A 27891-nucleotide genomic window follows, 5' to 3' on the forward strand; every position below is an offset into this window, starting at 1 on the left:
TACAATTATAGTTTTAAATCACTGGCATATTTTAATCCTTGACCTTGATCCTTGTTTTGTTTAGACAACCATCTTCTTTTGATAATATATAAAATAAATAATCTCTATATAGACTATACTGATTTCTTAGTAATTTAAAATTCAGTCGTTTATGCTCGAAGTGCAATAACACAACTTGCACCAAAGACTTTCACAGTCTCTATTCAGGACACACTTTTCATTTTAAGCGAAAAACAGAAAAGTGAAGATCGAAACTTCACTTTTCAAAGTTTTTCCTGTAGCAAAACATATCTGCACAATTTTCAAGTCTGCACTATTATATTATTTAAAAAAAAAAAAAAAAAAAAAAAGGAATTAGTGAACTGGTTATCTAGAACACACTGTTCCAGCTCGAGGCGTTTCCTAATTTAATGGAGCTACAATGTGCAGTCACAATTCGATGATGATGACTCAACTACTGAATGATGCAACTGTCCAATAGGAAATCTTCAAAATGTAAAAAGTGTGTGTGTGAAGTTTAAAATGAAACTTTAAGCCTAAAGATAAACCAGCAAAGACCCGGACTGCATACACAGTTCTGTAAATTACACATTTATTTTCAAGAAATCTTTTAAATATTCGAAAAATTTCCATGAAACCGCAGCAGACACAGCTGGTTCTATATATTTTCAAATATCGACTGCACCATCTTCTTTAAATACATCATACTGTACCTGTTAAAACAATTATTGTCTCATTGAGCGGTGCAGACCCCCAGTCTCCTAGTGTGAAAAAGGCACTTCACTGTGTGTGAGGGGGAAGCTGGGGGGGAAGGTAGTGAAAAGTGGGAGGGAGGGGGGGAGTGGGCGCGGGTGGGGGGTAGCCGGAGCAGCCACGAGGGTTGTATAGTTTAAAAGCATCATTATATTCATTCATGCAACTTATCAAAAAAAAAAAGAAACGAAACAAAAACAAAAAAAAAACGACAGCCAAGCACCCAGGCAGGGAAAAGAAATATCTCGTGGGTATTATGTAGTACAAAGTTCTGAGAAATAAAGTAGTGACTAGAGAAATGAGAAATATCCTCTGTATGTATCTCCCAGCAACTTTTATAGTTTCATTAGTTCCCGAGTCGTTCCTCCCAAAACACAAACAGCTCGCCAGACAAAACCAATTCTCCCAGTTAAAAAAAAAAAAAGAAAAACATGTGTTTTCCTCCCTGTGCTACACGTTTTTTTTTTTTTTTTTTTTTCTTTTAAAGTGTTTTTGGTTAGCTACAGATCTTTAAAGTGTTACAGCGGAAATATGGAAATGTGCTCCAGGCGCAATATGGCAGTCAGAGGTCTGAGGTGCGAGTTTAAGGGCTTCTGTGGTGACGCTGCTCGTCCTCACTGCTGCGACAGAAGGGCGTTCCTGTTGGCCTTCATCTTCTCGAGGCGCTTTACTAGGTGGTTGTTGGTCATCTCCATCTCCTCGATCTTGTCTAGAGCCGTGCGCAGCTGTGGGGGGAACAGACAGAAGACGTTAAGCCCGATGATGTTTAATGATAGAAAAATGGAAGTCAAGCACTAAATGCACAGGAGTGGTTTCACCTGGGGACGTAATGTTATTTAGGAATGACTCCTATAGACCCCCTACACAGTTTGTAAACAGCGTGATGGTTTTTGAGGGGCGGGGCTTAGCTGGAGGCAAAATAGCTCAAACACTGTAGCTTGTAAATGCCAGTTAGCATATTTTAATTGTTTTGGCAAGAATGGGCGAGAAAAAGTTATATTTTAGAGAATATACAAATACACTCACTTTCAGAGAGTGTTATTTTAAAAAGTTGACCGATGGGACTTTATTCACCAACCCCTACACTCTCACTCACTGGATGGACAACTTGACCAAAGGAGGACACAGAGGGGATGGAGTGTGGTCTGTCTTTATCAAGCGAAGCCTCCCCAACAAAGATATTACAAGCACTAAGTGGAACCACTGTGGAGAGTAATGTACTAAATGCAACTTCTGCTTGAACACCCCTGAAACATACAACTAACATTCCGTTAGCTCGCGATTAGCATTAGCATCAATCCAGAATCCTCCGAATAATGATTGACTCAACGTTATTTCACTCACAATTTAATCTAATCCATAAAGTTGTCCGGCCTGAAACTATACTTGTATGTCGGCCTGATTTACATTTTCTATTTTCTTTAACTGTGAAAGAAAATCACTATACTTTTTAAATTCAAAATGTTGCCACACATCAGCTTTCAGGCCTGATGGCGTAATCTGACTCGTGTCTTCTCTCATGTTTTGGATCTCGCTCACACGTGGACCAATTTTTGTTGCGCAATCATGACAAAAACAGATTAAAGAGATTTCTAATGAGAGGATGCAGGAAATGACAAATATTAAAAAGAAATAAAAATCCATCCAAGGACTTAATAAATATAAATAAATAAATAAAACAAACGTGATGAGACTAATCCAGGGAAGAATTCATGAACTACCAGACAACATACATAAATCAGCTCCACCTTCAGTGATGTGACAAACACAATAATGAATCAATAAATAAAATCTGATGCATAAAAACATGCGACCATGCTCCTAAATCCACACGACTGTGCTCTTGTGATGGTTTTGAGCTTGTTTTATTCTGCGTATTAGTCTCAGTTCAGTGCTGCAACATCTTTATATTGAACAAAACAAACCTCTCTATGTTTGGAGAAACGTGAAAGGAAATATGAAAATTCGTGGTCTCAGTTTTACTTAACAAATTACGGACATGCCCTTTTTGGACAGACAACGTTATTACAAACGGCCAAAGGTTCTCAGGTGATATAATTTCTGTGTAAATAGGACTTCAGTTTGCCTTTACCTCTCTTTGAAGTTTCCGTTTTTCTGCTTTAAGTTCGTCTTCTATTTTCTCTGAGTTATCTGCCGCTGCCTTGTACCTGGACACTTGCCCTTCAAGTCTATTGATCTGGAAAACAGACACAAAAAAGAAGAACATATGTTGACGTGGAGCTCGGACTTTTTTCACGTTCCTGTATGTTATATTTCTGTAATTTGACGTGAAGCATCAGTTAAACTTACATTTTGTTCCATTGTACCCATTTCCTGTTCCGCTTTAGAAAGCTTGAACTTGTATTCACTAATCTGTCGGTTGGCATCTCCTAAAGGGAACATCAGAGAACAAGAGTTTGCGAATACAAAACGATTACAGGACTATTTTCACGAGTGCATAGATATTTATTAAGATCAGGTAGGGAAGTCGACTCACTCTGCATCTCGATAAAGTGTAGGTCTGTACCGTTCTCCATCCTCTCCCCGTCTGTGAAAGCACTGTCCACCTTCAAGTGCTTCTGTCTTTCCTCCTCCAGCTGATTCTTCAGCTTTCTGATCTGAGCCAGCAGTTCATCCTTTTCCTCTGCCAGCTTCCGTAGCCTGACATCTGCAGAAACAGGAATGATAAAAGAAAACATTTAACTGATGCTATTTACGACATCTGGCAGACAAATTTGGTGTCTTCCGGATGCAGGAGAAAAATATTCCGCTGCACTTGCTAGTGGGAACAGTGCGGGAACACGTGCAGGGCGTTATCATGCTAGATTCATTCACTGTGATGTGAAAAGGTTTTTACATTTTGGTGCATATTTGGAGACATATTAGAGACTTTCAGCATCACCTACTTCTGCAGAATATACAACTATGCTGCACTGAGGCTCGATTAAGCCGGGACTGAGCTGTTTCTTTGAGTTTTGCTCCATTTTTTCAGGCTAACGTAACAAGTTTCCACAGCAGTGTTTATGCCATTAAAGTTTCCTCTTGTGGTGGGACCCACCCTGAACTAAGAGCTTTAAAAAGACGAATTCTCCTGACTCACCCAGTGGGCCCTCTCCTGCAGATTCCAGCACCTGGGCGGCCTCCTGGGAGACCAAAGTGATCCCTGAGGACAGAGGCTCATGGTTGACGTCCCCGTTTGGTGTGCCATCTGGGATGATGACCAGCCCATGTTTCTGTGGGATAAAAAAGGCAGATTACTGAGCACTGGTTCCAATCACAGTTAACAAATCTTTACAGTACAGAGAGAGGACGCACTAATCTCTCTTTATCCCTTCGCGGTGACCTGCTGAGACAGCGCAGCAGTCTGCTACTGTGACTAAACAAAGCTGTGATCCTGGGACCAAAACAAACTGAGGGGGAAAAAATTTATGGGTGTTGAAGTGTGGCCAGGAATTGTGGTTTAAGACACATTTATTGACGCAGTTTGTACTTCCTTCTACTACTACTACCACGGTTGCACTAGTCAAAGTACATATTATGGACTGAAAGGAAAACAACAAGGGCTTCAAACTATATCCTGGTTGGATTTGGACAGTTTTGCAGAATCCTTTCGTATAATTGCAAGGGTTGTCTTCATAAAACCGTGTACTATTATACTGCTTCATGTGCCTTCAAAAAGAAATAATAATTCAATCTAAATCTGGCGCACAGTGATTTGCACATTAGCTCATTCGCCACCTGAATACACACCGACAGATGAGGTTATTTGTGATAAATAGTGGGATGTCTATGCACAGTAGTAATTACAGTATTTGCACACCCTCTAAAAGAAGACTAATCTACCAGTAGTCATGGTCAAATACAGGCTTATACAAAGAGTCGAACGTAATTAGCATGGGGGAAAAAGACGCTGGTAAAAGCAGAAAATGTGTCAACAAAGAAAAAAGTGTTACTAGTAAAAAGTGCAACACAACTACCTGGTTTAGTTGCAACTAAAAGAGACGTTATAAAAAGCAGGTTTCTGTTCAGCAACTCTTTCTTGCAACCTTTTCTTTATCTGGGACTCGGTGGACCTACCTCTCCAGCTCGGGACTTCCCCTTGATGTCAGCGAGCTCATCTCTGAGCTCGTCCCTCTCATTCCTAATGCAATCAAAGTACTCTTTCTGCCTCTCTAGCGCCTGGCCACACAGATGAGAGAAGACAAGAGAGGGAGAAAAAGGAGGAGGCACAGACGTTGGATAGAGTCTGGACAGACATGCGACACCTCATGCTACAGCAACACACGCTCCATGCACACACATGCACCGGGACATAGAAACGAACTGTATGCAAACAGACAAGGACGTGGTGACATGCTCTGACATAATCTAAAAAGGAAAACTTAAAAGGAGTGGGAGACCCTTTCTTCTGATTCTGAACTATTTATGCACTACACATAACTCGATACTTTCATTCATTTATATGAGTCTAGTTTCTTTATCTAACATATTAACTGATCCACAGGTGGAACATGCATGTCATGCTATAATGATTTCAATGGTAATCCTCAAATATATTGAGCGCTGCAAGCCTTAATACAGTACCAGCGCTTTTTTTTTTTTGTTAAGAATTCAAACTGAAAATTCTTGTTATTTTGACATGCAAAAATCCAAACTGTGTATGTGAATGGGTCCGGTCACGTGCTAATGCCTAACGGTCTCCATCATGCAAAGACAGCATGAGAGGCAAAAGAGCCAGACGGACACTATGCCTAGAGGCTGATAAAACACAACCACCCTTTGCCTCTCATTTCATCTGTCCAGGCACTTTTGTGGGACCTCCTACCCCAATTTTTCTGTCCTTCCAGTTTATCGTTTCCTGCAGGTCAAACACCTCTCTGGTGAGGGCATCTAACTTAGTCTGCATTCGCTGGCTCTCCTGGAGTGGGATTGAGCCGTGACGAGATGACACAGTACAGGACAACAACAAAAAGAGGATAAGATGAATGGAAAGAAAAGAAGAAATGAAAATGCACATAAAGAGACACAAATAAGAGGCAGAAACTGTAAAAAAAATAAACAAAAAAAAAAGACTAATCTGAGCAGAAACTGCTGAGAAAGGAATGAACGACAGTGTTCAAAGTTAGAGGGTAGTGCTAAATGTCAGAAGGGATAGAGCAACAGACTTGAGGAAGACCAGCGCCAGTTAATCCTTATCAACTTCCTGCAGAACAGAGCGTCCCCTGCAGCCTGCCCAGAGGAACCGACACCTTTGAAAGGTGCTGACAGAACAGGGTTCTGATGTGGTCACACTGCCAGAAGCGGTCTCTCTGATGCTGAGCCAGCCGTACCTCTATAAGCTCATCTCTCTGGCGGATTCCCTCTTTCAGTTCTTCTTGTTTGTGCTGCAGAACTGAGCATGTGTGTTTTTGTCTTTCGAGTTCCTGAAATCACAGAGACAACATTTTAGCCACAACCTCTCGGTGTAAATAGTTTGCGGCGACTCTACTCACGTGAACATCAGGACGTTTACATGCACGTGAAAAAAAACTAATTATTGCCTTAATCCGACTTTAACAGGACAAATAAAGTGCATGTAAACACGTTACTTCGACTAAAATTTGAGTTCTCATTATCCGATTAAGACACCCAGATAATGCCACTGGAAATCGATTTTCTCCAGCATGTATACGCCTTAATCGGACTTTAACTGGACAAAGCGTGTGCGCATGCGCCACAATTGCTGCGACATGATCTTGAAACAAAAACATTCAAGAAAGCTGGTCACAGAAGTAGAAGGTGAACAGAGCCGGTAGAAGAACCACCTGAGGGTTAGCGCGCATCTTATCTGCAACATATGTGCATATTACGTACGAGATTAAAAAGATGCATGCTATCACCACCTAGCATGGAGGAGGAGGACATGTTCCCGTCCATTATTCAGTGTTTTTCCATTGCATGTAAACTGGGACAAGGACCGCATTCACAAATTCGAATTTCGAGTATAGCTCGATTAAGCTGTGCATGTAAACGCATCTTCCTAACAGGTGATTTAATACATCTACTCGAGTGGTATTTTACCTTCGACTTGTCCTCCAGCTCCCTCTTCATCTCTGCCGTCTGCTCCTCCATCTCCTCTATGACGTCCTTGAGTGTGTCCACTTGATAGATGAGGTTGCCTTTGTCGTTGTCCAGCTGTGCGTTCGATACCATTGCTTTCTTATACTTCTCCTCCACCTCCGCAAGTGACTCCTGGTAGGGTTGGACACATGTTAATTAAACAGTGTAAGGAGATAAAGCACAGCTCACCTACATGCATCAGGTGGGCTCTATAATCAAAACAATTTGGATCACAGCAAAACATGCTACACATTGTCATGAAATTTAAGACTGGGTAAAGGTTTCAGGCATTTTTATGTCATTTTTTTTACCCCCCACATCTGGGACAAATACATGATGTGCAACAGGTGACAATGATCACACGGTCAGAGTGTGTTTAATCACGTCAGAGTGAAACAAAGCAATGGTGAGGGAAGAAGATCTGAAAAGGAGAACTACGGGAAACGGGAAACGAGAAAATCAACTGAAAGTGCAGGAGATCAAACTCTACCAAGGACGAGCCGAGTATTCAGACTGGTTAGTAAAACTACTCTTATCAATAAAACATGAGTGCCCATTCTAAGAGATCAGCAAAACGCTGAAGGTGGCTGCAGAGGTCAGTCAGCCAGAGAGCCATCCAAACACTGTTGGGGCCAAAATTGAAAGCGTGGCTGTTATCTGTCAGCAGGTGGAGCTTGTTAACTCTTCTTCTCAAAACTCTGAACTCAGCAGCACTGTGGGAGTGTCTTCAATTCAGATCAAAACAGGAAGTGAGGGAAGACCATGCAGAAGAAAAGGGTCATTGCGCAATTCAGACTGGAAGCAGGAGTGGGGGTAACAAGAGGGGATGTGAGTGGAGGGGAGGAAGGGGGGGGGGGTTAGTGATGCATTACAGCTCCCAGAAGACAAGAGAAGGCATGCTGCGAGCTCAAGCCCCTCTACCTTCAGCTCTTTAAGCCCTTGCATGTACCGCCCTTCTACATCCTGAATCTGGTCCTTTAGTTCATAGATATCCTGTAGAGCAGACGGAAGGAATGGTTGGGGTGAACCGGGGCATCAGAGAGGACAGGGGGTATGAAGGAGAGATAACAAAGCACCCGTGCTGCCATCTCAAAAGGCTGTCCAGCAGACGTAAACATCACCACCCAGATAAAAAGGAACAGGAACATCCAGTCCTCCCGTGCACACATATAGAAAAATGGTTAAAGCAGACACTAAGAGCAGCAGGGCGTGGGGCACAACAGAGGCAATGCCGTGGGAGGTTCATATGCTGAGGGTATGTTTATAGAAACGTGTCATACACGTGGGCTAGCATTTCAGCTCTGCGATACGTCTGAAAACGAAAGTATACATTCACATGTTAGCATTTCTAATCAGTGTAGAACAGAAGGTGAAAAGCTTCGTAAGCTTTTTTTTTTCATATTTGTGGTATTGTGATTTGTGCAGGATGCTGTGTGTTATATGTGCTGAATGTTTAACCTCCTGAGACCCTGGTATGCATTTTTAATTTCTCCACAATATTTGGGATTAGTAGGACCTAAGACGTAAAAAAAAAAAAAATAATAATAAAAAAAGTCCTCATATGTGGACACTGGTATTATTTCATCATTTATATTATACAGAAGTCAGCACAGTGCAACAAACTATAAAACTGTTTATTTTAATACTTGGACATGGCTGTGCTTGCTAATTAGCGACATTGTAGCTTGTTGCATTGGATAAAATTTGTGTGTCACATCAAACTAGAAACGTAAATAAGCATAAATAAATACGTTTTAACCTTTGCTACCACTAGATGGCAGACTAAATTGTCCACTGATGAGGACAATGGGTTTAAATTAAGCAGAATAAGCTGCAATAAAATCTAAAACTTCATGTTCCTGTTTGAGGACAAAGGGTCTCAGGAGGTTAAATGTTTGATGCAAATTTCCCCGCTCCCGGGGACAATAAAGTACGAATGTTTAATCTGCATTTGAACAGCTTACCCTAAGTTCACTCAGACTGGTGTCGGGGTCATAGGCGCTACCCGTGTCTGCGCTACCTCGTCGCGACGAGGTACCGCCCAGTGATGCCAGGGTGGCGGCTGAGAGGCCTGGGGTGGCACAGCGGGAAGATGGCTGTGGACACAAAATGTTATAGAATCCCAGTAAGAAAAAAAACAAATGTAACACAACTCCAACACGTTATTCAATGCCGCCATCTGATACGTCTTGTAAGGGAGGCCTTTCCTATTCAAATCTTCCTTAAGGAGGCACTGCCATTGTCGGCTGCTGGAGGGCATTTTGTAAACTTGACAAACTAGCTCACAATCTCCAGGGGCAAAGAAAGACGATGCTTCCTTGTTTTCCTGTTGTGGTAACGTGCATGCCGTCTAAATGTCACAGAAATCAATGAGGAATCAGCCTACGGCTCTTGTCGGGATTTAATTTGTTGACAACTAATAATATTCACAGACGTGTCACGCATTTAACCCCATTTTACAGGAAGTAGATTTGCTAAACCACAAAGCAGCAATTAGTCTGTCTCCACATGTCTTTTTTTTTTTTATTTAACGTGGTGTTAAGTCATTGAGGAACTCTAGTGGCTTCTGCACTTACCCGGCTATAATCTGTGTACTGCTTGTCACATTTTTCATCCAGCTGCAAGAAAGAGAAGGAAAACTGTGTTATAAAACGTACAACAGACTGCGTTGACAATGCACCTCCCGCGTTGTCGTGCTTGGGGCCGTTCCTTCATCTGTAAATCAGGGAGTTAGTCGAGTTAATATGAGTGGAGGATAAGTGCTGCGTGTTCACCAGTTGGACAGAGGTCACAACCATACGAGCAAAAGAAACAATAAGTGGATTGCACCACTCTACTTGCAATAAAAACCACTACAGCTTCCTTATAGCACTATAATCCAGATTGTGGTTCTCAATGAAAATAAAAACACAGGCTGTGGGATGAGTTTTAAATACTAAATGTTATTTTTTTTTTAACTCATGCATCGTTTATTTTATTCATCCATCATTGCACGCTCTTGTGAACTCGGTTCAGCCACTTACAGCGTCCAGGTCGGGAATGCTCAAATCATCGAGGTCAGACACAATGCTGCCCCGTCGGCTGGTGCGGCTGAAATAATCAGCAGCCGACTCGCTAATGTCAGAGAAGTCAGACGACTACTTACAACACAGACACACACACAGACACACACACACACACAAAAACACACACAAGATGAAGAGGACAAGAGATTAAGGCAGAGGAAAGAAGAGTGAAATTGATCAGGTAGGAAAAGGATGAGCAGGAAAACAATGATATGTACAGAGTCACAGATTCAAGCACACTGCAGGTGTGGTATGATCTGACGTGACAGCACTCCATCGGTCTATGTATATTTTATGCAGACCCGTTACTACAGCTCACCGTGCTGTCCCTCCGGCCTCGGCTGAAGCGCTCCTGGGACACACTGCTGACAGTGTCATCATCTGAGGAAGACTGAGAGGAGCACGCACACATCATGAAGAGGCAAAGTAAATGTAGGACGGCTGCTTGACATGCCTGGAGCTTTCTCCAACTCTCTCTCACACACGCACACACACGCATTTCCTTTTCAAAAGCCTTTGTATTAAATTGGTAACTGCAACCTGATGAGTAATTACATTTCATGCAATTAGGAGAATTCTGTCAAACGCATCAACTGGATCCGAGTCAACTAATAAAACCATGTGCACACTTTCCACACAATGTCTATCACCAATGCCGCTTCCCGAAACAAGCAGTAGTCAAGTTTGGTGAGTAATGATAATTGTCCCTTGTAGAGGGGATGTCTGGTGGTGAGAGGGGGACGAGCGGGAGCCTGTTAGTTGTGGGTTTTTTTTGTGTTTTTCGTCTAATCATGCCGGGTGTCGGTGGGTTTAATGTGCTCACCGCAGGGCTGCTGCGAGTGGAGCTGGCTCCAGAGGAGTACCAGCTGTATTCAGAGGGCTGTGGATGGGAGAAGGAGGAGGAGGAGGAAGACAGGACATGGGGTCAACACGAAGCCAAGCCAACGTCAGACACCACAGTTGTCTGACTTGGGTTGACAGTGCAGTTTGACAAACTTTCAGGAGACTTACAGCTCTCGAACTGTAGCCAGACCCGTAAAGACCAGTGTCGTCGCAAATAGACGCCTGAGGGCACACGTGGGAGACAATGGGGGGACTCAGCAAAACACGAGAGGGAACGTAAATCACTGACGCACTCAACTGCGTTGAGCAGAATGACTTCATGCAATAAACACACAAAAAATATGTATTTCCAAGAATAATTAGGCCACTTGTTTCAGCGCTCTTCAACAAAAGAGTTGAGTCGAACTCCTGTCTTATCTGCCTGAAGTACAAATCTCAGCCAAGTGCTCAGAGTGTCCAGGAGCTAAATATAAGCGCCCCCAGCCACCCTGGGCATCCTATCACATGTGTGTGTCCACAAGAGAAGTGGAGGAGGGGGGGGTCAACTTCTGAAGGTAACTAGAGGCATGCTGGTTACTGAGGGGGGACAGAAACTGACCGTGCTGTAGCTGCGAGGCAGCCCTGTGCCGGTGGTGGAGGACGAGGAAGTGGTGGCCTGTCGGAGAGGAGGGGTGCGAGGGGGGGCAGGGGGGAAATGTCAGTTTAGAGGACAGAGGGATGCTGAAACAGGAATACGACACGGCAGGGGACTAAAGAGGTGCAGCCAGGGAAAACAGGATGAATGTTTTGCTGAGCCTGTAACACCGTTCCTGTCCTAATGCACCGCTGTAGTCGGTCAGCAAATAATTTAAGCTTTCTATGCCATAACAAGATTGGATACAAGTGTCTCACTAACAGTTTTTTTTTCCGTTTTACTGTTATATGAAACTATACAATAAAACGCATAATCTACAATGAATGCAAATGCAGCTGGATCTAGTTTCACTGGGTGTCTTTTAACAAAAAATAAGACCGGACAGCACTCTCAGGACGACCAACCCGTGGCTGATAGGTGGAAGTGGACGACAGAGGTGGAGGTTTGGTCTTGGACAGGCTGCTGTAGGTCCTCTGATCGTGGTACAGTCCAGTCTGGAAGGGTAGTAACATAATAAGACCTCAAACACGTGCTGACGTTACAGATTTCAGCCTCAAGTGTCAGTGTTGCCCTATTTCAGACACACTGTGCTTCACTTCATACAGCAATGATTAGTCAGTCTTATCGAGAGTAAAGTCGGTCAACAATGAATCACCCCCGCAAGCTAACTATCAGCAGACTAACGCCGCCTCAATGCTTGAGGCTTCAGCCCACACAACCACACAGAGGGGGAGCACTGACCAGCAGATCCTTCTTCGAGGAGCTGGACGAAGCCTTTTTATGGCCATGCAGGTCATTGTACACTGAACTCTGAACAGCTCAGGAAAAAAATGCAAACAAGAGGCTGTAATGAGGTAAAAGAACTAGAGGCAGATATGGTGATGAAAGGATGATCGAAAATAGTTACATACAGTGGAGCGGGAAGTCTTGAGGGAGCTGATGGAGAGGCCATCAGACTGAGGAGAGACCAGGAGTCATATGATCAAAATAAAATAAAAAAAAAAACATCAATCGTCTGTGAAGCTGTTAGGCTAGTTTTCACACACGTTAGTAGAGATGGGTACCGATACTCGGTACCATGATGGCACCGGTGCTGATGCAAGTGGCAGTAAGCAGATTTCAGTGCCACTGAACTTTTAATTAGCGCCCCCTTAGCTCTGTTGCTGTACCGACGCTTCACATGACATCACATCTGTTTTTCACTTGCATGGAAGGAAGTGAACCTTCGAAATGTTTAAGGCAAAACAGTCATAAGTTTGACTGCATTTCACTTCAAAAGATGCCGACTGACCTGCAACAAGCGCTTGAAGGAGATAATGTGCAAGGGAGTAACATCTCAAATTTGATTAAACATCCGATGACGCATAGCATTATTTTTATTTTTATTTTTTTAAAGCTGCAAAATGTAGCGTCTTTGATAGCCTGCCAGACCCCACACCATTGTTTTTATTATAATTATGACATTATTTGCTTTTATTTTATTTAGTTGTATTAAACATTGGTTGACCTTTTTTTTTATATAAATATGTTTGTTGTTGGAGACTGCAGATAAAGTTCATCATGTAATGAGGCATATTCACCATGCGTCATTGATACGCACTGTCCTGTCTTTTCTGTTCAATTTGCACGTCACAAAATGCCTTAAAAATAAAAAAACGCCATAATTGGACAAAGTTTGTATGTTCTCCATTCTTTAAGCACCGGCACGGTTCCAAAAGCACCGGTTTGGCATCGCTTTCGGATAAAACCTTAACGATACCCATCCCTACACATTAGTATGTACACAGAGTATATGCTCATAATCCTATTAGGAAGCAGCAACTGGCAACTTCCTATGTGGCGCTAAGTGGCTAAATTTTGATCCGTTTGAGTCGAGGCACATGCATTTCCAATTAGAACAAGTTAGAATTAGCAGCTGGGAATTTTTGGCACCACATTTTGGCATCGGTTTGTTAATCTGAATCAGTGATAGATGATACAAGACGACATCAAAGAAGTACAAATGTAGCCAACAGTAACTCACTTTTCTTGTGTGATACACACATTAAAAGAAAAAAGAAAAAGTAGGACAAGTAGATACGGACACACTGAGGAATTTAAAATCAAAAAGCGAGATAAGTACTGGAATAATCCCTTATATATAATCACTCAAATATGAGTTAGATCTGCTTAGAACAACAAAGTTAGCTGAACTCCAGCTCCATGCTTTAAGTTCTCACCCACATGCGCACACACAACGCACCAAACCATCTTTTCTACGGGAAGTGGATCGACTCTTGCTAGACCCCAAGTCACGCACTGCTGATGAAGTTGACTTCAAATGAAAAAACAAAACAAAGAAAACCATGAGGAGGAGGAATCGTCTGCTCATAGAAGCATAAAGAAATCAAATAAAAGCATTTCACCCAAGTCTTTAATTTAACAAGTGCTTTCCTAACAAGAAAAAAAAAGGCTTTCACACGTCAGAGTGCCCCTATGAAGTCTTAATAGAAAAAAACTGCCCAGGACGTATTGTGTACGCACCCTGTAGCTGCGGACTGACATGACATCATCATCCAGCCCCTGTTAATGTGGAAACATGGAGTCACAGCAGAAAAGCAGACGGAGAGAAATGGGAATGATGAGAGATTAACTGCAGGATTAAAGGGGAAAGGGAAAAAAAAAAAAAAAAAAGGAAATACAGGGCGACAAAGAGGAAGCGTGTGGGGGTAGATACCAACCCGGTGCTGACGGCTGCTGGATCTACTACTACTAGAGGTTCTCGCTTTTTCTGCGTCAGCCTGGAGTCAGGAAGGAAAGTTGGTAAGAAGAGGAGGGAAGAAGAGTGAAAGTAGAAAGGTTGCAAAGCCCAAAAACCGTGCAAAAAAAAAAAAAATGAGTGTTTATCACCAAATAACATAAACAATAAATGTCATAAACATTCTCAAAGATTAATGATATACAAGAACAGCTAATATGCTACAGATTTCTGCCTCATTTAGTGACGCACGCTAAAAACCCCGTCTATATAAACACGCATAAATATTAATTCCGTGCAAAAGTGATTCATAAACACCAAAAAGCGAGCTAACGGGGGGTAGCAGAAGGTTGGATGAGTACATCGAAACGTCCAAACCACCTACTTAACATGCAGCCACCCTAAATAAAGTCAAAGGCCAAAGCCTGCTCTCCAAACACACACAGTCGCAGATTACGGTGTCTCCAAAGCAAATACACCAGTCGAGGCATAGTTTCACAGTGAGCTACAGAGAGCGGAGTATTCAAAACGGTCAGAGCTGACTGAGACTCAATCCCACACAACAACAGGCCGTGTTAGTGGAAATGCTGCAACACTCCCTGAGTCGCCTACCATCCACTGGTGGATCTGACCCCATTTTCGGTTGCTACTGCTGGAGGAGCGGTAAGAAAGCTGGACAGGGAGGAAATGCCAGGAAAAACACACAATCATACTTCACTCGAAAAACTGCTGAAACGTAAAGTCTGGGTGACATTTCACTTCGGGAATAGAAGCCGAGGTTTGATGTGGACACGGACATTTATTTTTCTTTCTGCGGGTACGTTTCTGTGCATCGGTTTAATCTAAAAGCTTATTTTGTGGCGTGAGGCCAAACAGCGTCTGTGCACCAGGGGTCGTGAACACAGATGAACAGCTTCCAGTTAACCAAAGATTACACGGGCCGATATCCAAGTGACGTTTTGAGTTATATACCTCTTTCTGTTGCCGTTCCAGTTCCCTCATTCGTATGTCCCTGGCTTCTGCCCGGGCCGCCCTCTTCGCTGCCAGCCTCGCCTCCGCCTGTGAGACACAACATGAACACACCTGTCAGCCATGAATGGAAACTTGTAAATGAGCCTTTCGGGTGAAGGCGCACCCAGTGAATGCAAACAATAAACAAGAACGGGGGGAGAGTTCATTAAAGAAAACTGCAGACAGAATGTACAGGAGTTAACAGGAGGTGTCTTGTAAGAGAAAAGACAAAACGCACACATGTATTGATTTCACTTTTGTTTGCTCATAAGTGGCCGGCTTTCGTCCTTAGCTATAATCCAATTAGTTTTAATACACCACAACACACACCTGTGAAGTTATATTAAATTAACCAAAAATAAATAAATTAGAAGCAAAACTGCGACAGCCTAGTTTACGTTTGTGTATCGCACATTATTCTATCAGAGTAAAGGCATTTAAATTCTTCGTCTATCAAGACTTAAAGTTACACTAAGACTGACACAGTTCCCCAAAGATAATACAAACTCTGCATCTGTCAGGCTGATATTCTGTATTTTCATCTATATTTGAACTACTGAATATCCTGATCACTCATCTCATGTGTTTTATGTCTTTATGTAGAGAAAAAATAAAGATTAATATCGGTTTTCACTTTCTTAAATTCTCTAATTTCATCAATATCAGAACCCAGACAACGCACACTGCGCCGAATTAAATTCTCGACAGAACCCGCACGACACAGCTGACCATGTTCATCTGCTCTGTTGTCCTCCGAGTGCTTGGGATGCCTCATCACCAACAACATGTGCTAACCATCAGCTTCAGGAGGACTAATTTAAGGCCCTCGTGGGGGAGATGCCAACAGTGCGCAAACAAAGCTCGGTTTCGCTCAGCCTGTAAACATAGAGATGATTGCACAATATCGAACGAGCTGGCTCTGAAACACAAACATGTCCATGCAAAAGCAAAACTAAATCCAATGAACTCTTGTCTTTTTCTCTGGAAAATGTGGCGGGAGCTAATTTGACAAAAAAAAAAAAAAATCTCAACAGAAGGGACTGATTTAAGCGACGCCTACGAGGTCCTGACGACTCACGCCGGCGATCTGTGCAGCCTCGACTTTCATTGCGTCGTTATTGCCGGTTACATACCGCACATGCTCCGACGCTAAACATCCTACTAACAAAGAATGGCACCCTTACGCATGAAACCCTTTATCTCAAACTAAAAGGCCGTCCATAAATACTGGGGGAAGTGTGTACAGTATCTGGACGCAGACAAAACGCTGTCGCATTCCTGCTATTTCTTATCTGCGCAGCCAGAATAGAAAGCCTGTGGGTATAGGCTTTTTTTTTTCTGTTTCAATAATAGCCTGGAGTTGAACAACAATCTTGTTATAGAGTGACAAGACACCTTATCTCAAAATCTTGGCGATCGATAAAAGCTAGACAGACCTGGGCTTATGTAATATAACAGTCTGACACATAATAAATCTGATCAAACTCCGACTCTTCCTAGAACTTGTAAGTGTTGTTGTGCTGTTCAACCCTGAAAACATGTCACTGCAGACGAGAGTGAAAATTAGAGAGTCTGAATATGGGGAAAAAAATAAATTAAATAGACACAGCAGTGATTTTCACACTGGGTTATGTCTGTATAAGGCTCTCAGTCATCCAGGTCATGGTATATATAAAAATAAAAGCAACTGGACTTGTTGAGTTTAGAGAAGACGTTTCATCCGAGTAGGTTCTTCAGTTCTGAGGGAGCGGTGGGAACTTTCAAGTTTGAATAGGGAACTCTGTGGGCAGCCCATCGGAAACTTGCTCAACCAGAAACTGCCGCTGACCGGTCGCTTTTTTAAAAAAGCTTTTTGGATACACTGGGTTAGTAAAATTAGCAAGGTTCAGACACTACGGAATACTTTTTCTCAGGAGCAAAGATATATGAACAAAATGTCAAGGAAGGTCACTTTTACATTTTAAAATGAAAACATTTTACATTTATTCCCATCAGAAAGTAATAGCCTATTGAATTCAATATTATCATCATGTATCTTGTGAATAATATCGTGCCAGGAGGACTGTAGCTGTAATTTTAGTGTGCAACACACATATTTAGGTTAATATGGAACGGGGGGTTTGCAGATATTATAATATATTAAGAGATTTGGATTAAGAACTCCCCACTGTACGAGCTATATTAATCCACTGTGATATGCACAAGATGAAAATGGAAATTGGAAGTGCACTGGAAGGGAGACCAAACGAGAAAGCAAGAGAGGCGGCTGGCCGTGTGCTCTGCACCTGTTGAGCTGTCTGACAGTATGACCTGCTCTGCACAGCAGCACAGCTGAGCTCTCTGTCTCCGTCCTATCTATAGACCGGCCCATCCGGGCCCAGCTCTCTGGGAGCGACGTCATGGGCCTGAGAAGGTAACCGGAGCAGCAGCAAGCTCGCCATCATACACACCTCCAACGCTCTGGATATTAAAAATCCAGCATAAGAACACCTGAGGCTCAGCGAATAGTGACGGAAACATGACAAATACCATGTTTTCCACATTTTATATCGCTGTAAAAGATCTTTTAAACAGTCAGGAAAGCACAACTACACAATTAATCAACACATGTAAATAATCTGCATTATTTCACTCTAAGAATTGGCAAAACTTCCACCATAATATCTGTATTTGTGTATGTAACCCGTGCATTAAAACTGAAACTAAACGTCATTCTACAAACATGAAATTAAATAAAAAACTCTTAGGTGGAGGGAATGTATCTTCAGCTCAATGTTACTCTTCTTATCTCTATCCTCAGCAGCCTAATTAAATTACTAGAAAATAAACTCGGGCTGGGTTGTGGGAATCAGAAACATATAATTTCACATCCTGTTTATCAGATTCAGCGAAGGTGGAAAACATTAGTGTGTTGTGTGAATGACAAGCAGCTGTGTCCCTCTTTCTTCTTTAAAATCATACCAACCACTGAAGCCTTGTTCCGCTGTGTTACAAGTATTACTTTTAACAGGACTAATAAATAAATGAAATGAACTGCGACGACGTCTCTTTATTGGGGAACAGAATTGAATCAACCCTTGAGTTCAGTACTTCACGTCTCATGCGTCCATGACTGAGCGATCGCTTTCCTGACAGATCTGTGCTTTGTGCCTGCCTGAGAAATTACCAGAAGGTATGAGAAAAATCTTTTGACGCCTTCCACTGCAGCGGCGAGTTGTTGATATCACTAATTAAATCATATGGACTATGGACTATAGCGTCGTCCAACCAAAGACACTCCCTCTGTACACTGAAGACAGTGACTCGCCGTCTCGTTCAAGTACCTTTAGATCCCTTAGAGCCTAATCCGAGAGACAACAGGCATGGGATGATCATCTAATTCTAACACTTGGTTACTGTCAAGATTTGTAAGCAAGCCGCTGGCATTCAAAAGAGAGTGACTGCCCAGAAATGTAAGAGGCCTCGGAGCTAGGCTGGTGACGGTGCAGGCTCAAATTCACAGTCATTCTCAGAAGCGATCCGTGCCAAGCACAGCCAGCCAGCCAGCCAGCCAGCCAGGCAGGAAGGCTGCAGATTTTCTTAACCATGAGGTAGTGGCCGCAGTGTCTTTAAGATATGTTTGGGAGTGCGGTAATGTGCAACAAGTTAGACACTGACCCCCATGAACTCCCTGCACATTTGATCTAATCTCTGGTTTGCTCCACAAAGACATTCAGATTTAGGACCTGACTGGGAGGGTCAGATGACTCATGTTTCTATGATCAGCCTGCATGACTCTAAAGAGCAAATGGAGCCTTGGTGCTTAAGAATGAAACGCTGAACAGCTTTGAAACAGCACAGGTTCTGTTCTCATTAAGTGCTTTAAAAAATGTTTAGAAAACACGACTTATTCAGAGTTAAAGTTTGGATTTTAGATGCAAACTCTGCAGTAAGCGTATTTAGACTCTCTCTATTTTATGCCTTACACTCTGGAAAATGATCCTTACATTTAATCTTTTTAGACACCCGGATCTGGAAAAGGCAAAGGAATGGAAGGACTGCTGTGGAACAAAATGGAATAATCCCAGGGCATGTCGTTACAGGCCAAGCAGCTTCTCTCCTCCTGCCTGTATTTTCCCCCCCAAACGAAAACACTGCAAGTCAAGTCAAACTCTCTGCAGGCCAAACCAGCTGTCTCCACTCTACGGGCTGAAACACAAAAACCTGAATATAAATATACGCCTCAGAGGCCCGTTTACTGATACAACTTTGACCAACAAGCTTCAAATCAGCACACGCCTGACGGATTTAGTGCACCTCTCTTGTCTCAGGTTGATTTAAGGACTATGCGTTCAAAAGAAAACTTTGTAATTGAGCATAAACTTTTTTAACAGATCATGTTGAAACTCTGCTTGACAGCCATTGCAATTTTACTCAATCTGCAAACACAATGCACGCAACTGTTTCCGACACCTGACATTTAACATGCTATTCAAAGGTTTTAAAGAACAAATAGGTAAATGTTTTTTGCTGCTTACAAGTTTGAAACTAAATGGAACAAATATGCAACTAAAAGCTGCTGTTTTCCAGACTATTCTCCACTTTTTAATTAAACAGTTTATGTCATTTTCTTGAAATGTTTAACAGAACTGAAAAGCACGAGGAGAACCAAACCAGTCTGTTCTCTGGTTTAAGTAATGGTAAAAACAACAATGTGTTATAAATAGAACCTAAGTCGTATTAAGGTTTTCATCATTTGATCAATGTTTAATTTAATAGGCCCTCTCTTTCAACTACAGTGCAAGTGTGGGCCAGGCATGCGAGTGCCGATAATGGTTTCAATGATCTAAAAGTGCTGGTGATGCTCTCTAAATGAACAACATCTGACGCTCACAAATTATTACCATACTTATATTTCTGAACAGGCCCATTTATCGGGACGAGGTTAAACAAGAACATCTGAGCTGGAGGAAATCTTATTTGCAGCGATCGGGCATTGAGCAAACGGAGGGATTTAGGTAGGACATATCCCAGGTTAATCACAGTATCCTTTAAAATTAGACTGTGTGGCGAACTCACCTCCCGAGCAATGCTGCTCAAAGCCTCATCCTCTGCTGAGAACCGATCTTTCAATGGAGCACGCTTTCTGCCAGAGCCTTGTGTCCCCATGTTGCCTCTGCAACTGTTGCTGTTGCCTTTGTTGAGTAAGGCCGGAAAACAGACAGGGCTGTGTGTAAATACCTTGAGGGGAGGAAAAAATAAATAAATAAATCATTTTTTAATAGATTTGTAAAGAAAGCCAACTGTGCATGTGTGTGGCGGTTTTCAGTCGCCCTGGTCATATTATAGCCTAAAAAAACGAAACTGAAATAAAGGCGATTAGACTTATTAGGGCTCTTGAAGATGTTGCACCAGTTATTTCAAACTTAAAGAGCTACTTAGATGAGGGGGAGACACATCTTCGTGAAACACCAACAAGCACAAGTTGCTTTGTTTTACAGATAATCTGAATGTGTATATAATTGGACACATGTCTCATTGATGTGTCCATAATGCACATATTATTGCTTCCTCCAGGTTTAGCTACATTTCACTGTGTATACTTTTATGCATACTCCTCACTAACAACACACACACACACTCCCTATCTCCTACTTCCATTCCTGCAAAAACAGACAGTCACTCATGTGTGGCACCTACAAGGGCTTAGGATAAACAGTTGTGGCGGACACGAACCAGCTTTAGTGGGACGTGCTGGACTACTGCAACCCTCTCTCACACATAATACTGGACTTAATATTCAAATAAAACGACAGCTGCAGAAATGACTTTAAGCGGCCATTTGTTCTGATCTGAACCGGCCCTTGTTCGCGGATGACGCTTGCAGCAGTAGGTGGTATAATACTGTTTCAGCACATCGACATAACGACGTGTGTTGATGGATATCCAGACAATGGCAAAGTTAACACAGCATTTAGACAAAAGCCCACTACTACTGGCTGGTGGAGACACATGAGGGGGGGGAGAAAACGCCTAGTTTGGGAGCCGGCTGAGTCAAAAGAGGCGTGATTAGCCAAATAAAAATGTAAAGAAAAGATTTAAAAACGCTGTTTGAACGGTGACGAATTCGAAAGAAAAAAAAAAAAATCACAGACAAATAATAAGACGGTGATTTACTACGAGGGAACTACTGTTAATCATTCATCTGGATTAAGTTGTTGAAACATTAGCGCTAACTCGGACAGTTTTCAAACCAGTGACAAAGCTAACATTATTGACCACATGCCACGTCCAGTAAGGAAAACGATACAGCGACGACCTTAGTAGGTAAAGGAAAAACTAAAGTTACACCCATGTTCAGCTGCGTTAGCATTAGCTAGCTGAATACACTAACCTTAGCCAGGTCTTCCGAGGAGCTAACTGGAAATGCTAAGGAGCGTCATGGAAACCTCATTAAAAAAAGTTGCCGCATTTGCCTCCTATCGCAGTTTCTACTCACGCTAACGTTTTGCAAAACCAGGACTATCCAGACGCTATGACCCCCCCTCCCAACACCGAAGACAATCTGGGGCAGCCCAGCCCAGTAGACCAGTTTAGCTGGGTGGTTAGCATGGTGGTTAGCCACTGAGGCTAACCTCGATAGACAGGGCAAACTGGCACCGATCCTCCCCCTCAAAAAATATAAACCGTACCTTCGAGACAGCTTTAAATGACCCCGCGACAGTGCCGAGGCGTTGTTCCTTTTCTCCTGGTGCTTTAGGTGAAAGCCATTCGCCTCTTCGTCACAGATCGGTGGTGTTTTTGTGTCCACTGACAGCTGTCATCAGTCCACTCTCCTCCTCACACACTGGCTAGCTCCAAAAGCCCCGGATGTTCAGGGAAAAATTAGGGTGTGATGCTGCCTTCAGGGACCGTCAGACACATCATTGTCAGCTATTAATGTCCGCCTGGTAGGGAGAGCGGGGTTTCCACTGGCTGATATTTAACCCTTTATAGGGCACACACTGAAATGCATGGGAATTCTGAATTTCAACCATAGAGTGTTATCGCAGGACGTCAGGAGCCTGTTTTACTTTTGTGTTTTTTATTTTCATTGACAAAGCCAAGATTAATGAATAAGACTTAAGACATTGTTTATTTATCCCACGTATGGGAAATCTCCTTGTCACAGTAGTGTGGAATTAGACAAGAATATACATTTCCGGTCAAAAGTTTTACAACAGCATGCAGCATCCTCTGGTATAGTTGGTCAGTGCTTCAGCAAGATTATGACCCAAAACTTTAGTCTAACCTTTACCAGAACTGCTTTGGGATAAAACAAGATGGAAAGCTTGAAAACATGGAGTGGGCCGTGGCCCAGTCTCTATGCTTAACCCCCATGGAGCTGGTTTGTGATGAACTGGACAGAAGAGTGAAAGCAAAGCTCCTTACAGGTGCTACACATTTCTTGGAACTTCTGCAAGAAAACTGGGAAGAACTCTCTGAAAAAGATTTGATTTCCATTTTAGAAAGACAGAATGTTAGAAGTGTGTTCACATGTTAAATCAGACAAAGATGATTACTTTGATGAGTGGAAAGAAGATATTATGGGTTATATATTGATTCCATGATGTTTTTTTTTTAAACTTCAGTTGTTTATTTGGTCTGTGCTTTCATTTCATAGTAATATGAGACATTTATCTGCATACATTTCAATCAAAAAATAAAGTGGAGTGTTCTAAAACCTTTGACTGGTAGTCTATACAAAAAACAATAATAATAAAAAAGCAATATTTGACAGAATACACAACATATACAAAAAATAACAGCAAAAATATATAGAATATGGAAAATAGAAATATAAAGACAAAGTAGTGGTGAGGTAGTAGTTTCTGCAAAATAAGGCAGTGCAAAAAAGCAGATTATATTACAAAGCCAAGTCTAAGGTATGAGTTGCCAACTCAGGCTGGTGTTGTTGGGGTGAAGGACCTGTGGATGCAGCAGTCTGCTGCTGAAGGAGCTGCTTAGCTCCTTTACAGTTTGATGCATTGGGTGAGAGGGGATGTCCATGATTGATGACAGCTTAGCCAACATATATGGTTTGCTTGCCCTTAAGTGGTAAACCAATGTAAATGTGTATTTAGACCATTAGAACGTAAGTGCTGACTCAGGCACTTGTCAACATGCACATTATCACACTAGACTACATTAGGCCACTTCTTCATGGCACCTAATAAATCAGTTATACTCAGCGTTCATGCAGAGCTGGACCTAGCGGATCACATTTCACAAACATTTGATCTGAGAATGTTTCCTTATCTTCTCTGATTGGCTGAATGAAAACCACATGGTTCTAAACCTCACTGCACAAAACGTGTGCTGAAGTGACCATATATGGTTCTTTGCCCCATAAAGGGTTAATAGTTCTTGTGTAAACCATGTGCAGTCTATGGTGCAACCACATAATTACAGGGGGCTGACAGCATGGAAATGGATTGAACGAGTAATGACGTAAACTGGCTGTATTATTCTTACAGTATAAATAGCTTACTCTAGTTCATAGACCAGGAGTGCCAAACTCATTTTAGTTCAGGGACCACATTCAGTTTGATCTCAAGGTGCCAGACCAGTAATACAACTGCATATTAACCTATAAATAATGACAACTCCAAATATTTCCCTTTGTTTTAGTGCAAAGAATAACATTATGAAAGTGTTTGTTTAATGAGATGCACTATTATAAGACATGTAATCAACAACTGGACGTTTATTAAGAATAGAAGTGCCATTTCTGTTTAGTTCTATGTCTCAGTGTGGTTTTATGGCCACGAGTCTCTCTTATAAAACTGTTTGAAACCTTGGAATAGCAGTTACTTTTATTGGAAAATTTGCAGTTACTGGCTTAAATGTGATTTTTGCACTTTGCAGATTCATCCCTTTTGGCCCACAGGCCGTATGTTTGACAAAGTTGGGGCTTTTTTCTGATGCCAGAGGTCCAGAATGTTGGTGTCATGACCATAATGGTCAGCACAGCTTGGTTTGAGTCTCTTTTTTTTTGCCTGTGTCTGTTTTTGTATGTGTGGGTCTTGTTTTATTCTTTTGGTGTTCTGTTTGCCCGTTTGATTACCTCAGTGATTATGTGGGGAGCAGATTCATAACTTTGGTAAAAAAAAAAAAAAAATGGTTAACTTATGATGTCATGTTCTTGTGATGTTTTCGATCTGAAAAATTATAAATTAAGTTGTAAATATATCTATATAATACATATAATTAATTACCTTGGCCTTATTATGACGTGAGATTTTTCTTTTTTTTTAATAATATTGATTTTATTGATATTTTTCTTTAAAAAAAAATGAAATAAACAAAGAACCAGACAGCACAGCTTTTAGAGTTACAATAAATGAATAAATATTGGGATTTTTCAAAGAACGCAGCCTTATGACTTAATCTGTCTTATATATAAACAGTTTAAAACCCAACACAATATTGTATAGGATACCTGGACAGTGTTACATAATGCACATGTTATATTAATAGGCCTAGCTTATATAATAGTTGGTACAATTATCATCATATGAAACATAATCTGATGTTTAAACAAAAAGTATAAACCCCTATTTTGACCGTAGATGACGAGGAAAGACATTGTAATGTATTTGATAAGTTCCATAGATTTTGTCCATAAGGGGGCAGTAGCGGATAATATTTTCTTCCGACCTGTGTGACCTGGCATGCTGTACATTACTCCACCACATGAGTGCGCTCAAGGCACATAATGCAGGCATTTAATGTTCTCGTTATACTCCAGTTGCATTGAAACGTAATAGTCATATGTTGCAGAATTAGGTAAGTGGCATTGCTAACAAGTATGGAAGAGACAAAAAATAGCCAATGTCCTTTAAATAGTAAACATGGGCAGCGTTTATAAAAGAGTGCAACACAGCAGAGTAATATTTGCTTGTCAGTGGAAGCACCATGCCACTTTTATCCCTTTTATATTTGGCTTTTTGGGCGGTAGATCACCAGAATATCTGGAAGGGGAATTTTATTCAGAGGACGCTTTAGGAGCTCCGTGGGAATTCCCTGACTGACACCCATAACACAGGTTAAACGCAAGCAAGCGCAGACATCACAGTTCTATTCACCTTCATTACAGGAAGCTAATTCTAATAACTGTTTAGTCTCTGATCGGCCTTCTCTGTTTGCTGCCGTGCACGCAGGGTTTACTGGAGTCTTAACCTAAAGACACCATCAGCCACACTGTCTCCATTCCACCGCTCCCCATTAACTTTCTATGCAGTCATCACTTTGAGCACTCATCAATTATATTTTACAATCTAAGGATAAGGGATCACGACGAAATAGAAAACAGCTGCATAACATTTGAGTCAGTCATGCAGCTCGGTGTGCAAACTCTTGACACTAATTACCACTCTCTGTCTTTGCAGTTGTTGCGTTGACAGAACAATATGTCTTCATATGAAAAAAACAAAACAACAAAAAAAAACGTTTTTATTAAAGAAGATGTTCTCAAGTCTGCTGCTTGTAAAAATGCCACTGCAGACTCTGTTCAGACTTGCAACAATGTGCTTCACCATAACAAGACAAAGTCAACAATCACGTGATTTTAGCTATATTAAATGAAAAAGCGGCTTGTGTGTGTGTGCATATTATTGGCCTTTAGGTATAACGACACTGGACAGAAACAGAAGGCCTAAAAGCAGCCAGACAGCATTTAAGTGTGTTTGTCTACTTTTATGGCCCTTTTAACTCATAAATGCTCAAACACTTGACTTGTTTTCCTGGGATAGACAGGCGTGTACTCAGCTGCACCAAATCTGAATGTCACCCTGCCAGTTTGTGGTATCCTTTTTCCTTGGCAGTGTTTTTCCTCTTCATCTGTTATTTTCACATAGTAAACACTGTATACCAGCGTGAGGGTGGATTTGTATAATTTTGGATGGCATGTGCTACCAGTCGGTGATCAGTGGCTGGAAGGGCTTCCCGCTGCGCTAACAGGACAGGCTGAATTGTTAACTGGCCTGTGTTTAAGCCCCACTGTCCACAGAAGAGGAGTACAAACCATTGAGCCTCAACTTGTAATTACCCCATGGAGGGCAATGTTTCTCCCTCTCTCCATCTCTTCTGGGGCCCTTTGAAGATGCTCCATAGGGAGCTGGTTGTAATCAGGACACATGACTCATTGATTACTCCTTTGCGGTCTTCCAGGAAGACAAGGACTGGACGCAGCAGGGGGAGGGTAGACCCCCTTAAGATTTGCAGATAGACCGGAGGTATAGACGCAGGATGGACAGTATGGCCCTGAGCCTTAGACGCAAATTAGAACCAATAAACAGGTGGATGTGCATTGTTTTTCTGGTGGTTTACCTCATTCTGTCTGTTAAAGTGGCTATTCATTACTGTCTGGAGTGGGAATGAGCAACCATATGTCAAGGAAGGCCATGCAGGTCTGCAGGTTTTTCACTCCAGTCAAAGTCATTAGCACGCAGATTAGTACAGTGTCAGCCAGAGAGAGGAGGAACTAATGCAACTGATGCACTAGTAAGTTTCGATTAATCACACTAGACAATTCATTAGAATCAAGAAGAGACAAGTTCGTTGGTTGATTAGACATTTAAGCTGTTAAATACACATTAACATGAATCCAGCATATGTTAGTAAAGGGATAAGGGATAGGTTAACAGTGAATGCAAAATTATAATAATAATGTATGCTTATAAATAGCACTAGGCTAAGTTTAATACAGAATACATGTAATAGGTAAGGGGTCTCTACTTAATCTCTCCGGAGTTTGGGGGTCCTTGGTATGAAAATTGTTGAAGACCCCTGTTGTAAATGCTAATAAAGATAATTTTATTTCAAGACTACATTCATTTTCTCTCAACTGGCTGCGCATGTGCAGTGCATTTATATATTTACATATACAGCACATTGTCTGACATTACATGCATTTAGTGCAAAACTCAGATTCTATTTATTAACCACAAAAACTACTGTATGTGGACAGTTCATTGTGGCTCATCGTGGGAAACAGTCGCCCGTCCCTGAAACATGTAATTAGTGACATAACCTGCACTTATGTGCTTCTCTCTTTCCCACATTTCTTACATTAATTTTTCTGCCCTGTACTATAAATATTTTTTTTTACAAATTTTAACTGGCTGGAGTTATTGCATATGACGAAATAGAAGAAATAATATCTGATTTTGTGAATCATGTGAATCAATGATCTGACCAAGGTTTTTATCTCAAAAGCTGAACGTTTAAAAAGATACTTCTCTAAGCATTGAGTAAGACATGTCTGCAAAACAGAATGGCCAGAGTAAGTCGACCATAAAAACTGTCATAAAAGATGTCTTTTGATGTTTCTGGGCTTGCACTCTGGACACCTGTGGGGCTGAACTCGGTGACTGTTATGTGAACATGTTGAGTAGAGGTAATTGGGTCATTACATGTCAAGAAGCGGAATTAAAGCCCGGGTAAAGCTTAAGGCATTGAAAATAACGCTTTGTGCAAGACAAAAAATAGAGATATAATACATTCTCTTCACGTCATATTTTTTGCTAAAACAAAAGAATTTTTGATTTGTTTGTGCAACACTGCCTTCCTGGAAACTTTCCTACTCGCTACAACACGCACAAATGAAAAGATGTTTTTCCGTTAGCTGTCATGGATGATGTATGCTTTATGGGTTCTATTTGAAATTAATTGTCCTTTGGCAGTGAAGCATTGTGGACGTCTTGGTTTTCTCCGGTCTGTGGCTGAGC

At 41.7% G+C, this 27891-nt stretch overlaps 1 protein-coding gene across 6 annotated transcripts; it reads right to left on the reverse strand.

Annotated features, from left to right (window-relative positions):
- Nucleotides 1-570: 570 nt before the first annotated feature.
- On the reverse strand, nucleotides 571-21994 carry lrrfip2 (leucine rich repeat (in FLII) interacting protein 2). 6 transcript variants are annotated; one of them, XM_047603505.1, is made up of 27 exons: nucleotides 21814-21994; nucleotides 20201-20362; nucleotides 15104-15190; nucleotides 14744-14803; nucleotides 14115-14174; nucleotides 13918-13956; nucleotides 13637-13708; nucleotides 12306-12350; nucleotides 12136-12204; nucleotides 11799-11888; nucleotides 11359-11415; nucleotides 10929-10982; nucleotides 10741-10797; nucleotides 10237-10308; nucleotides 9876-9989; nucleotides 9429-9470; nucleotides 8817-8948; nucleotides 7774-7845; nucleotides 6814-6984; nucleotides 6084-6176; nucleotides 5579-5671; nucleotides 4831-4932; nucleotides 3854-3986; nucleotides 3251-3421; nucleotides 3064-3143; nucleotides 2846-2950; nucleotides 571-1478 (listed from the first exon to the last, which is right to left on the reverse strand). In XM_047603505.1, exons 2-27 carry the CDS (start codon nucleotides 20288-20290, stop codon nucleotides 1368-1370), a joined length of 2271 nt encoding a protein of 756 aa, XP_047459461.1. In that variant the 5' UTR covers nucleotides 20291-20362; nucleotides 21814-21994; the 3' UTR covers nucleotides 571-1367. The 6 variants fall into 6 exon arrangements, with proteins under 6 accessions (XP_047459461.1, XP_047459462.1, XP_047459464.1 ...); XM_047603506.1 differs by lacking the exon at nucleotides 21814-21994 and adding an exon at nucleotides 21516-21661; XM_047603508.1 differs by lacking the exon at nucleotides 12136-12204.
- Nucleotides 21995-27891: the final 5897 nt, after the last annotated feature.

The sequence above is a fragment of the Mugil cephalus genome, chromosome 13, assembly GCF_022458985.1.
Source record: "Mugil cephalus isolate CIBA_MC_2020 chromosome 13, CIBA_Mcephalus_1.1, whole genome shotgun sequence".
In the NCBI taxonomy this organism is placed as follows: Eukaryota; Metazoa; Chordata; class Actinopteri; order Mugiliformes; family Mugilidae; genus Mugil; species Mugil cephalus.